This window comes from Macadamia integrifolia, unplaced genomic scaffold (assembly GCF_013358625.1).
Source record: "Macadamia integrifolia cultivar HAES 741 unplaced genomic scaffold, SCU_Mint_v3 scaffold629, whole genome shotgun sequence".
Lineage (NCBI taxonomy): Eukaryota > Viridiplantae > Streptophyta > Magnoliopsida > Proteales > Proteaceae > Macadamia > Macadamia integrifolia.
In genome coordinates this window covers 98159-110332 of record NW_024870501.1, presented here as the reverse complement: position 1 = coordinate 110332, position 12174 = coordinate 98159, and the positions used below count along the sequence as shown (strand labels likewise).

At 35.7% G+C, this 12174-nt stretch overlaps 1 protein-coding gene across 1 annotated transcript in view; it reads left to right on the top strand.

Moving 5' to 3' along the window:
- The first annotated feature begins 5137 nt into the window (after positions 1 to 5137).
- LOC122069516 (187-kDa microtubule-associated protein AIR9) overlaps positions 5138 to 12174 on the top strand; it is a 40605-nt gene continuing 33568 nt past the window's right edge. The window contains exons 1-10 of the mRNA XM_042633546.1: positions 5138 to 5338; positions 5646 to 6552; positions 7078 to 7149; positions 9768 to 9833; positions 9996 to 10067; positions 10173 to 10238; positions 10364 to 10426; positions 10510 to 10575; positions 11520 to 11619; positions 11830 to 11931. Coding sequence (XP_042489480.1) covers positions 5674 to 6552; positions 7078 to 7149; positions 9768 to 9833; positions 9996 to 10067; positions 10173 to 10238; positions 10364 to 10426; positions 10510 to 10575; positions 11520 to 11619; positions 11830 to 11931 — 1486 coding nt within the window. The 5' untranslated portion in view covers positions 5138 to 5338; positions 5646 to 5673. The remainder of the gene's footprint in view (positions 5339 to 5645; positions 6553 to 7077; positions 7150 to 9767; positions 9834 to 9995; positions 10068 to 10172; positions 10239 to 10363; positions 10427 to 10509; positions 10576 to 11519; positions 11620 to 11829; positions 11932 to 12174) is intronic.

Sequence of the window (12174 nt, the reverse complement as noted above, 5' to 3'; positions counted from 1 at the left end):
AAAAAAAAAAGAAAAAAGAAAAAAAGGTTAATAGTTAACTTATTTTTAATTTAATTAAAAAAAAATTTTAGGGTTACAAGAGCGGGGATTGTGACTCCATATCCTCTTTCATAAAATGTGACAATTTTTTGATTTTCAAATAATTAAAAATTACATGAAAACATCTTACCCAACAAATTGTAAAATATGGAATTTCAATTATTTATAAAAACCCTTATAATTATTATTATTTAATAGAGAAACTAATATTCTAAGCTGGGAATTGTTGAATTTTCCCTTTGATATAATTTAGAAAGATTATGATCATTATGTTGTCAAGCCATCAATTACTGCTAGTATTCTGTAAGTCAATAAAGGGAAATGATTCTTTAAACAATCTCCATGGTGAGTGCACCATTAAAGTGATGTAGAACGGTTTTGTACATAAGGGTGATGAGGTCATTTCATATAAGGAGGAGAGAGAGAGAGTACTAGCATATCCTCCCCTAGTGGCTCAAACAACATTTTTTTCTTAAATAAATGGAAAAAATAACTTTGTCTGTGAGCTTAGCTCATTTTAGCACTCCCATTTTCTATATCTGTCCTCCCCCTATGAAAAGACATATATACCCTTTGTTTTGTAAATGAGATATATAGATAGAGGAAGCGTTAGCATAAACCGCACTTTTGAACAGAAAACCACTTCCCTAGGGAGAGTGTTTCTTGTCCTAGATCATAGCTTATGCTGGAAAGAAACACCCAATGACTGTCCCATAAATGAATCATTTTAGAAGGTAAAAATGCCATTTAAAATGGGAGATAGAATAGGCACAAGAAGTATTAGCATTGAATCATTTTAGAAGACAAAAATGTCATTTAAATGGAGAGATAGAGAAAGATAGGCACAGGGAGCATTAGCATAAATTATGCTCTGGACATGAATATTTTCTCATAATTTACCATGATTGAATCCACCTCATGATGGGTTCATCCTTAGTTTTAGATTAAAAATAAATAAAAATATTGGACCCTGAGATTCAATAACTGCATATCCCTAGTACCAATGGAGTGTTTGACTAGCTTTCCCTATCAACAATTTATAGTATTTATGTTTTCGTCTGTCCCTTTTTATTTATGATTTAATTGCATTTAGTATGTGATGTGAACATAACATATCAAGGTAATTTAATTTCCATGGCTAGAAAGGTTCGAACAAGGTGGTAAGAGAAAATAAATGTTCACTTGTTTTTTCTTAATAGATTTTGTGTCGGTGCCAATACCTATTACAACTAATTGAATAATTTCATGTCGTAGGTTATAAAGGATGTTTTAAAAGTTTTTAAATACAATACTATTAACATAGTAACATATTTATGGGTAAGAGAACACTATCCAACAACACATATAAATACCAGCATTTGTGGCCAATGGGAGGGTGTGCTTGAGCATCTTTAGTGTATAACAGTGTAGTCTTTTGGCACCTATTGTGTCTTGGTATAGGTATATGTTGTCAAGTAACGTTATTTATTTCTATATAATATTTATCCGTATCCATTCAACAAAGGGTATTAATTGTGCTTATAAAATTAGATAAAAGCCCACAAAGGAGTCAAGGAAAGGACCCACAAAGGGGTTTGAATGGGGACCCAAGAGGGCTAAGAGGGGTACGAGGTACATTCTTTTTAATGACAACCATTTATTTGAAGTGTTTGTATTTGATTTAATGGAATATAATTGAAACTAGTCTTTACATTTTTCTTTTATTTTTCTATCTTGCTTATTTTTAAATCTGCAATAGTTAATAGGTTTTAAGGTTTTTTTTTAGTGTTGAGGCTTTTAACTACTAAGATTTCATCTCGTGGGGTTAACGAATGTGTCTTCCATGCATGATTTTATCATGGATCAATTTTTGTCTAATTCAATTTGTCATTTGTTAAAATAATGCTTTTAAACTTATTTAAAATAGATCATTTCATTTGGATAAAAGAACCATAAAAGGAGTGGGAAAAAACGAAATGAGAACAAATTCTATACATAGAAACGGCTCTCACACTTTATTATGAGTAATCCGGAGCGATCTTTTTCCAAACCAAAAAAGTATGTGCAATAGGGAACATATCCTCTAGGAAAGATGATTCCCAAAAACCTTTCATAGAGAAGCCTAGAGCTCACTTAGCTAAGCAACGATCAGACTTCTTTTCATATATAGGTACATATATAAAAGCACAAAAAGGTAAGTGTTGCTGAATCAACTTGCATTGATTAGTGGGTAAGTCCTTGTTGATTGAAGGAGATGTACAAAGCCTGACATTGAAAGTGCATTGAGGCACTACTAAGACAATATAAGATGAATGTAACACAATTTTAAAGCATTTATAAGGAGGGACTCTCTTAAATAAGAAAATGTCCATTTACCTAGGTTCTTAGAAAGGAAATTTATCTTAGAACAATCCCCCTCTCCCAAACAGAAACAAAGTAATGATACGATGAGCTAATCGATAAAGTTTCAAAACCATCCAATGGTCAATTAGATCAATTTAATTTATGCATACTTGGGCCTTAGCTTAACGGTTTGTAGTGCTCAATGGAGTACCTGCCTGAGAATTAGTCACAAGTGCATCATAGTTTAGTTTGCACCAATTTCCTTGCTTTCCATAAATGTGGCCTTGAGCCCCACTTCGACTCCTGAATCCACTATGTGATGGTTGATAGGCCTTTAAACTTGGGGGAAAAAAAAAAAAAAACAGAAAACCTAGATGAATTTACATAAGGATAGATTACGTGTGATTGAATGAACTTTCTTTTATTTTTGGTCAACAAGTAAAAGTACCAAAATCTACAATAAAAAGAAAGTGGATGTAACCACTTAGCATGAGCCCATTTAACTAAAAAGCTAGATTCAGAAGTAAAACTAGGTGGAATGAAAAAAAAAAAAAGAAAATGTAAGTTGACAATATCTTCTACAATAGACATAGAAGCCCAATCCATGGAAGAAACTTCATATTGAAGACCAAGGATCGTGGCTAGATAGCCTGAAAAGATAATCAGTGACAGTAGGTTAAGACTCAAAGCAAAAAGATCCCATCTCTGATAGCTTCCGCTTATATGGCAGCAACAGAAAGGCCCTACCAAATTTGCACCCATCAGCAGAAATGAGTTGTTTTCACTCTCATTCATGTGGTGCATCAAAGGCTATATTTCTTAAATCAATAAATTTTAGTGGAATAATATATTTCTATTGCCAAACAGACCTTTAGGATCATTACTCACCTATTACTCTATTATTGCTCCTCCTCATGCGTTGAAACGGTCTATAGCAATTATTGGAGGACGCAATTGTCAAAAGAAAATCAAACAGTTCCTCTCTTTGTTTTCGCTTTCAGCCAAACGTGGACAATGGGCATGTCCTCAATTCTCGCTAGCGAAGCTACGCCGCTACGGTTGAGGGTTGATGCTTGATGGTGACTCCATCCAAAAGCGACTCCATTGTGGATATATCGTATCTTCTTTCGAATGATGTCCACCCTTTAGTTGGAGATAAAGCAATGGGCAATTTGGGGAAAGAAAAATGAAGAAAAGAGTCTCGATTGGGACTGTAGAGTATCGTGTACAGTGTAGGACTGACTATATATGGACTGTTGGCTTTGAAATGCCGTAACGAACGTCGGTGGAACGTTACGTCGGTCAGTCGCTTGTCTATTTTCTAATTTTAACCCTTAATTAGGTTTAGAATTACTAATATACCCTTACTTACATCATCGAGAATTAAAACAGTGTCTACCCTTATTTATAAACAGGTTGTTAATGGTTATTGAAAGATTTTAAATTCACGAGGACATAATCAATTATGTGGGGTAATGAGGGTCTCAATTTGGACCACCTCGTACTCTATCCTAGTCAATACAAAACAAATGTGCCTTTCTCGAGCACTTCAACAGTTCGACTACTAAGATGACATGTTGAAGGTATTTCGAAGTAAGAATCGAGTTTCCTCTCAAGTCAATGGTGAAAAAGGAATTCCAGCATTGATGGTTATAATTTTATTTAAATGAGTTTACATTTTGACCTCCCTTGTATAGTGAGGAGTAATAATGACATTGGATTCTTGGGTGAACATTTCTTTATGATTAAGGGAGGTTTTACCATTTGAAGAATAAATATATAATTTTTATATGGAAATTGAAAATCGTGTTGGCCTAAAAAAAAAAATATCTTATATATATATATAGGAAAATCTTAGATTTAATTATCTTAGTAGTTGGATTGTAGATAAATATTTGGATAAACTAAATCAAACTTACTTTATTATATCAATCAGATAAGATGCCATATATGTTTTTTTTTTTTTGTTCTCTTCAATTTTTTTTTCCCAATAATTTATAATCTACAAATTTGATCAATTCCATTTGGATAGTTTTTTAAAGCATCATTTTATGCAATAAATGTCTAATTTCATTGAAAATCAAAACACTTGAGTTGATGATGGGATGACCATGGACAATATACAATAGTAAAAGTTTGAATGACCTTAATTCTTTACCAACTAGTTGTTGTCGATCTAAGACTTATTGATGGTTGGAACTTCTCCCTTAGTAGAGTACTTCAATAATTTAGATGGATCAAGTCCCCTGATATGACGACATCTAAGCCACAAAACTATTAGTATATCTTTTGTTTTTCAAGAAGTTTGTGGCATTTGTTGGGTTTTCATGTAGATGGAATTAAAAAAAAAAAAAAAAATATAAGAAGGATAATTTTGTCATTATGATCATACCATCTAGAATATTTTTTTTCTTCCTCTTTTTTTAACGATCAAGAAGTAAATTTTCCGTCTTACCAAACGGCTCCCTCGGAAGAATCTTCTATCCCTTTAATATCTACTGCGAAGACTACAGAGTTACAGACAGCATAACTGTTGGCACGATCTCCTTTCTGAAAATGGCCAAATGGGACTATTATGAGAGTGTTCCAATACGAACTCTTTCCTAAATAAAGCAAACACAAGCAAGGACAGTTCAGTAAATTCATCCATCTATTTATTTTTTCTATTTTTGTTGCCGCCAGATTTTTTTCTTTCTCCCTTTGACCTTTTTTAAAAATGTGTAACGCTATACAGAGTTGCAGAGTACATAATCGGGTTTTGCTCGTTTAGCCAGCCGGTCCTATCTGACCCAACAACTCCATCTTGTCCTCTTTTGCTCTCTCTCTCTCTCTCTCTCTCTCTCTCTCTCTCTCTCTCTTGCATTCCAGGAAAAAAACCTCACACTTTCGTGTTCTCCATCGGCCGTGAAACCCTTAGACAATGGAGGATTTCAAGCTCTAGTATAAGAAGGATCTAGAAAAGTAGAAAGTTTCTAAGGTAAGAATGATGATCCGTTCTCGTTCTAAGTTGCAATGTCGGTATTTTTGCTTTGCATTTTCTGTTGTTTTCATTTTTTGCTAGTCACTTAGATCGGCCGAGCTTTCTTGCTTTCTAGTTCAGAATCTGTATTTCTTACATATTACTGACCTGATCCGTGAAATTGGACAAGAGTCGGTTGTTTCTGATGAGTTTTGGAATTCCAGTATTCTTCTTTGATGTAAAACGTGCTTGATTTTGTGGAGCATTTTGGTAGAAATGGTTTTGTTGAAGGAAGACTTTGTTAAAATGTGTGTGTTTTTTCCAGTTCTTTAGTGTGGTGGGGAGTGAAACTAATGGTTTTGACCGAGATGGAGAGTCGGTCAGTCAGCAATGGTGAAGATCAAGCGGAAAAGGCTCAAGCTTCAGAGTTGCCGAAGCAGTCTCCTGTTAGTTCAGCTGAGAGTGTTAAGAGATCTTCAAAAATTGCAAAGCCTGGTGTTACGCCGGCGGCTAGGGCTTCAGGACCGGCGACATCGAGCAGGAATAGAGTCGAAGGAGCCAGAGTTTCTGATTCAAGTACGAATGGGGTTAAATCCACTGTGACTAGGTCTTCTCTTACTTCAAATGCGGCTTCTACGGCTCCAGTGAAGAGAAGAAATAGCACTGGTGCCTTAACGGAGAAGCAATCAGTATCGGTTCCTAAGAGAACGAACAGTGCGAATTCAGTGGCAGGAAGTAGGAGTACTTCTTCTTCAGTTTCGGAACCATTAAGGCGATCTCTGACAGAAATTAGGCGAGCTTCGCTGCCTTCAGCTGCCACTAAAGCTTCAAGTCCAGGAAGCATTTCTGAGACAAAAAGGCAGTCTCCGGTTTCATCAGTTACGAGGATTTCCCGAGTATCCCCAAAATCTGATGGTAGCAAGCAAGATTCTGTTAAAAAGCCCTCTCTGAGGCCATCGTTATCGCTTTCTTCTTCTTCTTCTTCAAAAAGAGTTCTTTCTTCGTCGTTGGACGGTAGTGGCAGCAGCACCATCAGGAGAAGTGTTTCGAAGGTCTCTTCCCCATCCGCTCGTTCACCTTCAATTTCCGGTGGATCAAAGTTTGGGTCTTTGTCAGCATCAGTAGATAGGAGTTCTTCATTATCTGGTCGAAGGAAGGCATTGACTCCAGAAAGTCGGGATTCTCGTTTCATTGTGCTTCCACAGGTCGAGATTAAAGGTGGTGATGATGTGGTAAGCAATGTGGTCGGCAAACTTTTTGGATTTCTTGTCTGATAACCAAACTTTTGTGTGTGATTTGTGCCGCTCCCCCCCACAAAAAAGAAGAAGAAAAAGAAAAACAGAAGGTTATTTTATTCAAGAGGAAATTGAATTCTTTTTCCACGTTCTCTTTCTCTTTTATGGACCGCATTCTCCATCTTCTTTCAAAAATCCTTTAAAATCCAAGTTAATTATGTGAACTTATGAATATTAATAATGTCTCTAGAAATGGATTGCAAAGGTGTGCTCTTGACTCTCTCATATGATAGTTTAACCCTTGACCTTGAAAGCCTTTTTTTCAGGTACCTTTTTATTAATATGGATTTAGTTTCTCAATTTTTTTAGCCTATTTTATGTGGATTTTAAGTTGGGTTGTTTGATTACTATCCTTCACCAGTTATCATTTTGTAGTTGGGTTCTGTAAATTAAATTTTGTGTAGAAATTGGAGATATTATCTTTGTCACATTTAATTTAATATGTATTTTCTTATGTTTCAGAGGTTGGATCTTAGGGGGCGTAGGGTTCGGAGTCTCAATGCCAGTGGGTTGAACCTGTCTGAAAATCTGGAAGTAGGTATCCCATTTTACTTTAATGGATAACTAATTTAACTTTTTTGAAGGCTGTATCAGTTAAATGTGGTTTGGCACTAAACATCTTATTGAAAGAAATATATTAGTATATGTGGTTGAAGACTTGCCTCAACAAAGCCTTATCTCAAATACTTGGGGTTGTAATGCTGTTCAGGTTCGACGAAGAATCGAGAAGCAAAAAAATACAGTTATACCAGTATCAATAGTAACTCGGTAGAAAGGATATTGAACAGATTAGAGGTATGATAGGAGAATATAGATAAGCCAGCCAGAATCTAATGATAAAATTCAGCCCAAATCAGGTTGAGTATGCAGTTTTATCAGGCCTATCATCTACTAAAAGAAACTTTAAAATCTGACATGAATATAGATGATTCCTAGGTTGCTGAAATTTCCAGCTAACCTCAGGAACTGAGATTCTATTTCATATATTGCTGAAATAAGTTAAAAACAGTATTTGGAATGATAGATATATGTTGTGCCTCTTTCCTCTTATTCTCATCTTCATACTCTCATCTTTCCATATCTTCCTTCCCCCTTTCCTTTTGGACTTTGTCTATTTTGTTTTGTATAGGTCCATATAGCTGATCCTATTAAGTTGGGATAAGGCTGAGTTTGTTGTTGTTGTAAAGAGAATATAAGAAATTAGGGAAAGAAGAAGTAGAATAAGAAGAAAAGATTGAAGAGATATCACCTAATTAACGGTAGAGGCTTCAACATCATTTTCAGAGCTCAACAGGTCAAAAAATCTTGAAATAAACTCAATTCTATAATTCAAATCTTGTCTAACTGATGAGGGGTATACCTATATGTAACCAGCAGTAGGCTAGAAGAATGACATCCATGTAGTTGACCCCATTTAGTTGGGATAAGACTGAGTTGTTGTTGTTGTAGTAGGCCAGAAGAAGAGCCTTCACCCTCAGTTGCAGCACTCAACAGCTCAAAAAATCTTGAAGTAAACTCAATTCTATAATTCAAATCTTGTCTAACCGGATCAGTCTAATGCAACTGCATCAGGTTGGTTATATCCTATTCTTCAATCAAACCTAACCACAACCTTGTCTTCCATTAAGTAAATGTTACAGAATCCAGATTCAAGCTGTAGTATCACAGGAAGAAGAAGGGCCTGTGCAGCTTGAAGAAGCTAGCAGGTGCTGATATCCTACCTTGAGCTCTAGGTTTCTATCTTCAATTGATATCTTGTTCTTCCTTCCTTTCTTCTATTCTTCTTTCTTGTTATCACAGGTGCTGATATCCTAGTTAAGATAGAGTTTTAGTTACAAGGGACACCTATTCCTATCACTGATAGAATTTCCTATTTTAAGTACACTTTTAGTTTCTATTTAAAGGATGTAAGGCTATGAAGTCTCCCCCCCCAACCCGCCGCCCCCCAAAAAAAAAAAAAAAAAGAAAAAGAAAAAAAAAAGAAAAAGGAAATTATACTTAAAAAGTAGACGGCTTTCTGCTGCTCGATGTTGTGTGACTCAGAGTTTGGTTGTGAGATTCAACTACTCCATTAGTGAGATGCCAATGCTGCTCGTGGGACTCCATTAGGGCTAGGTGAAAAGCCTTGTGATGTCTTAAAGCACCCCACGATACTCACTTTAAAGATATCTGGGAAATCGATTGAAAGAAGAAGGGAAGAAGAGGGGAAAGGAATATGACCTATTATATTCTTTTTAAAACTCAAATTGTGTTGAGCACTAAGGCTCTTACAAGTAGAAAGAGTAATAGACTGTTGTTACATTTAAAAAAATAAGGAAAGTAGCTAAACTGAAACCCCACACATGGTGTAGTGCCTTGTACTGCAAGTAATTAATAATTAAAGAACAGAAAAGAGCTAAAATCTAATTAATGTCTTGTAACTAAGGCTGTCTTGACAGCTCCAAGTCTTCTAGAAGATGCTCCATGCAACTAGCGACTTGTGCTCCAAGATATCATCTCACTCAAATGGTCAAATAGCAGTCTGTTCTTCTAAATATCTTCACGCGAGGGTCCTATGGGCCCCACAAATCTGTCAATATCTTTGCTGGCCAATGACTAATTTGTTGGGACAGATATGGGCCTTAAGTATTACTGAATATGGGCCCAAACCCCTTGAACTGATGGCAGGGGAAAAAGAAAAGGTTTGGCTGGCTTAGTTAACATCAGAATATGGCCCACAAATACGGACTCGTTGGGGAAAAATCTGGCCAGGCTGCTGGTGTGGCTGGTTCTACCCCATCGATCTACATCAAAAGGTTATTTATTCACCATCATTCGGCATCCAAGTTAATTCTGAAATTTACGGTCAAAATATTGACAATGTGTTTGTCATGGTTTATTATAAAGGGGGAAAAAAAGAAAGAAGAATTGCTAGTCTGATGGATTTCTATTTTGAGAGTCATGGTCTAGTTAGGAATTTGGAGTTTGTGTATTCTTTTCAGACTAAGATTTATGATGAAAGTAATGTTTTACTATTTCCTTGGAGAACCATATTTTTTGAAGGTGCAACTGCTTAGAATTCCCAAGTTTGGTTTCCTTTCATGTTTATGCATATTTGGATTGCTTGTTACCCCTTAGCTGTTCTGCATTATATTGACAGTCTCCTACTGTAGTTTGTTTATCTCAGGGACAACCTATTATCATCTTTGGAAGGAATCGAAGTTTTGAAGCGGGTGAAGGTTTGTTTTTTATATTTTTGTGGCCGAAAATGTCAGTTCCTTGTTGTAATTCCAGGTCTCCAGAACTTGCAAAATGCAAACTTTTCTCTGAGCAGATGTTTGTGTTGAAGCTCTAGCTTTGCATGCTCATAATTTTCTTACCGATTAAACTTTGTTTCCCAGGTTCTGGATTTGAGCTTTAATGATTTCAAAGGCCCTGGATTTGAGCCACTCGGAAATTGCAAATTCCTACAGGTTTGCGACTCTCATGCATCTTCAGTGTCTCCAAGTGCACTGTAAGTCTTGTATTGCATGTGAACTTCATTCTGAAAAATGGTCTGGAATGCGTTATTCATGCAGCAACTTTACCTTGCTGGGAATCAAATCACGTCTCTTGTGAGCCTTCCTCAACTTCCTAATTTGGAGGTATATCTAATATTGTTTTCTTGTTCATATCCTTGTTTATAGCTTGCTTTAGGTAGGAGTTTAAAGACTTGCCTATTAGATTTCCCTTAATTGTTATTATTATTATTATTATTATTTTTTTTCAGTTTCTCTCAGTTGCGCAAAATAGGTTAAGATCTCTAGCAATGGCAAGTCAGCCTCGACTTCAGGTCTGTTTCAAAGCTTTCCTTGATGTGTTATGCTTGGCCAGTAGTCTTCGTTTTCTTTTAAACAATTCATTGTGCTTCCGCAGGTATTAGCTGCAAGCAAGAACAAGATATCAACTCTAAAGGGCTTCCCGCATTTACCTGTTCTTGAGGTTAGCTTCCTCATTATTTTTTCACAGTGATCCGACATTGTTAATCTTGTTATTGCTTTTCAAATGAGATCAATGTGGTATTCTTACTTAGAATTGTAAATTTTATTTTTCGGGTAGTAACCCAAATGTCAAAGCAACTCATTTTTGAGTATATTTTCTTTGGTTTTATATGTATGGAAGTCTAATGGTTTTTTTTTTCTCTGAACGACATCGTTTGAAATTTGAGTATTTTAAATAATAGAAGTGCTAGAAAAAGGGATGTCATTATTCAATGTGGCAGAGTGATTGCACTTAAAGCTGTGACATGGTCAGAAGGAAATGCTATTTTTTGTAGATGATTCTGTAGGAGACCTTTCACCTGCAGCCATCATATGACCGACATTTTGGAGCTATGTATGCTTGATCTGCTTTTATGGCACCTGGCATGCTCTTTGGCTCACTAATTTCATCAATGAGTTGGCTACTTGGCAAACCTGAAGGGTTAAAGTAGTTATATTTTAATGTATTGTTCTCCCCCCACCCCCCCCCCCCCCCCAAAAAAAAAAAAAAGAAAAAATTGTGAGCCTGAAGCTGATGTTATTTATTTATGGGTTCTGTGGGGAAGTGTAGAAAAAATGGTCATTTTATTGTGGAGAGACGTTTTTGTTTATTAATGTTTTATGAGATCATTTAGAAAATTTGAATTGCACTCTTCTTGTGAAATCCTCATCATAGAGATGATACTTTACCTGAGAAGAGGGTTTATGAATGTGTTTCCATTTCCAACTTGGACCATTTGACATGTCTGATCTGTAGAACTACTCTAAAGTTCCACTTTTTTCATTTATTCAAGACATTGGACTATATAGATATCATATAGGATCAAATAATTTAACCACTATTATTCCTTTACTATTTTTTTGAGTATTGGACAAAATCCTTTACCATATTAATATGTTCTACAGCATTTAAGGGTGGAAGAAAATCCTATACTTGAGATGTCTCACTTAGAAGCAGCTTCAATATTGCTTGTTGGCCCTACCTTGAAGAAATTCAATGATAGAGGTAATCTTGCTATGCTTGGCTGTGCCTATGATTTTACTTTATTGTTTACAAAGTGGAATTTTGTCTCAAGACTAATTTTTTTTTTTTGCTTTATGTTTTTCTCTTGAGCGTATTTTCATAAATTCAGGAACATATATTCACCCTATGCCTCTTTTGTAAGAGATTTTCTGTGTATCTCAATTTGGGGAAAAAAAAAAAATACACTTGCAGATCTTTCTCGTGAAGAGGTTGAAATCGCAAAGCGGTATCCTGCTCACACTGCTTTGTGCATCAGGGAGGGGTGGGAGTTTTGTCGCCCAGAGCTTGTTGCTGGTGAGTTTTTTTTTTTTTTTTTTCTTAACCTTGTAATTTCTTATGGATTTTTAAGTTCAATACGACTAGTCCACACCTTTGTTATTCGACTTGAATTTTTTATTTTTCCTTTTGATGCTGACATTGCATATATTTCCCATTCATTTTGTGTTTCCTTTAACTGTAAACACTAACCCCTACCTTCTGCCATCCTAGATAAGCCCTGGTTGATCCGGTTCAATTTAGGCTGTTATCTGTAACTCA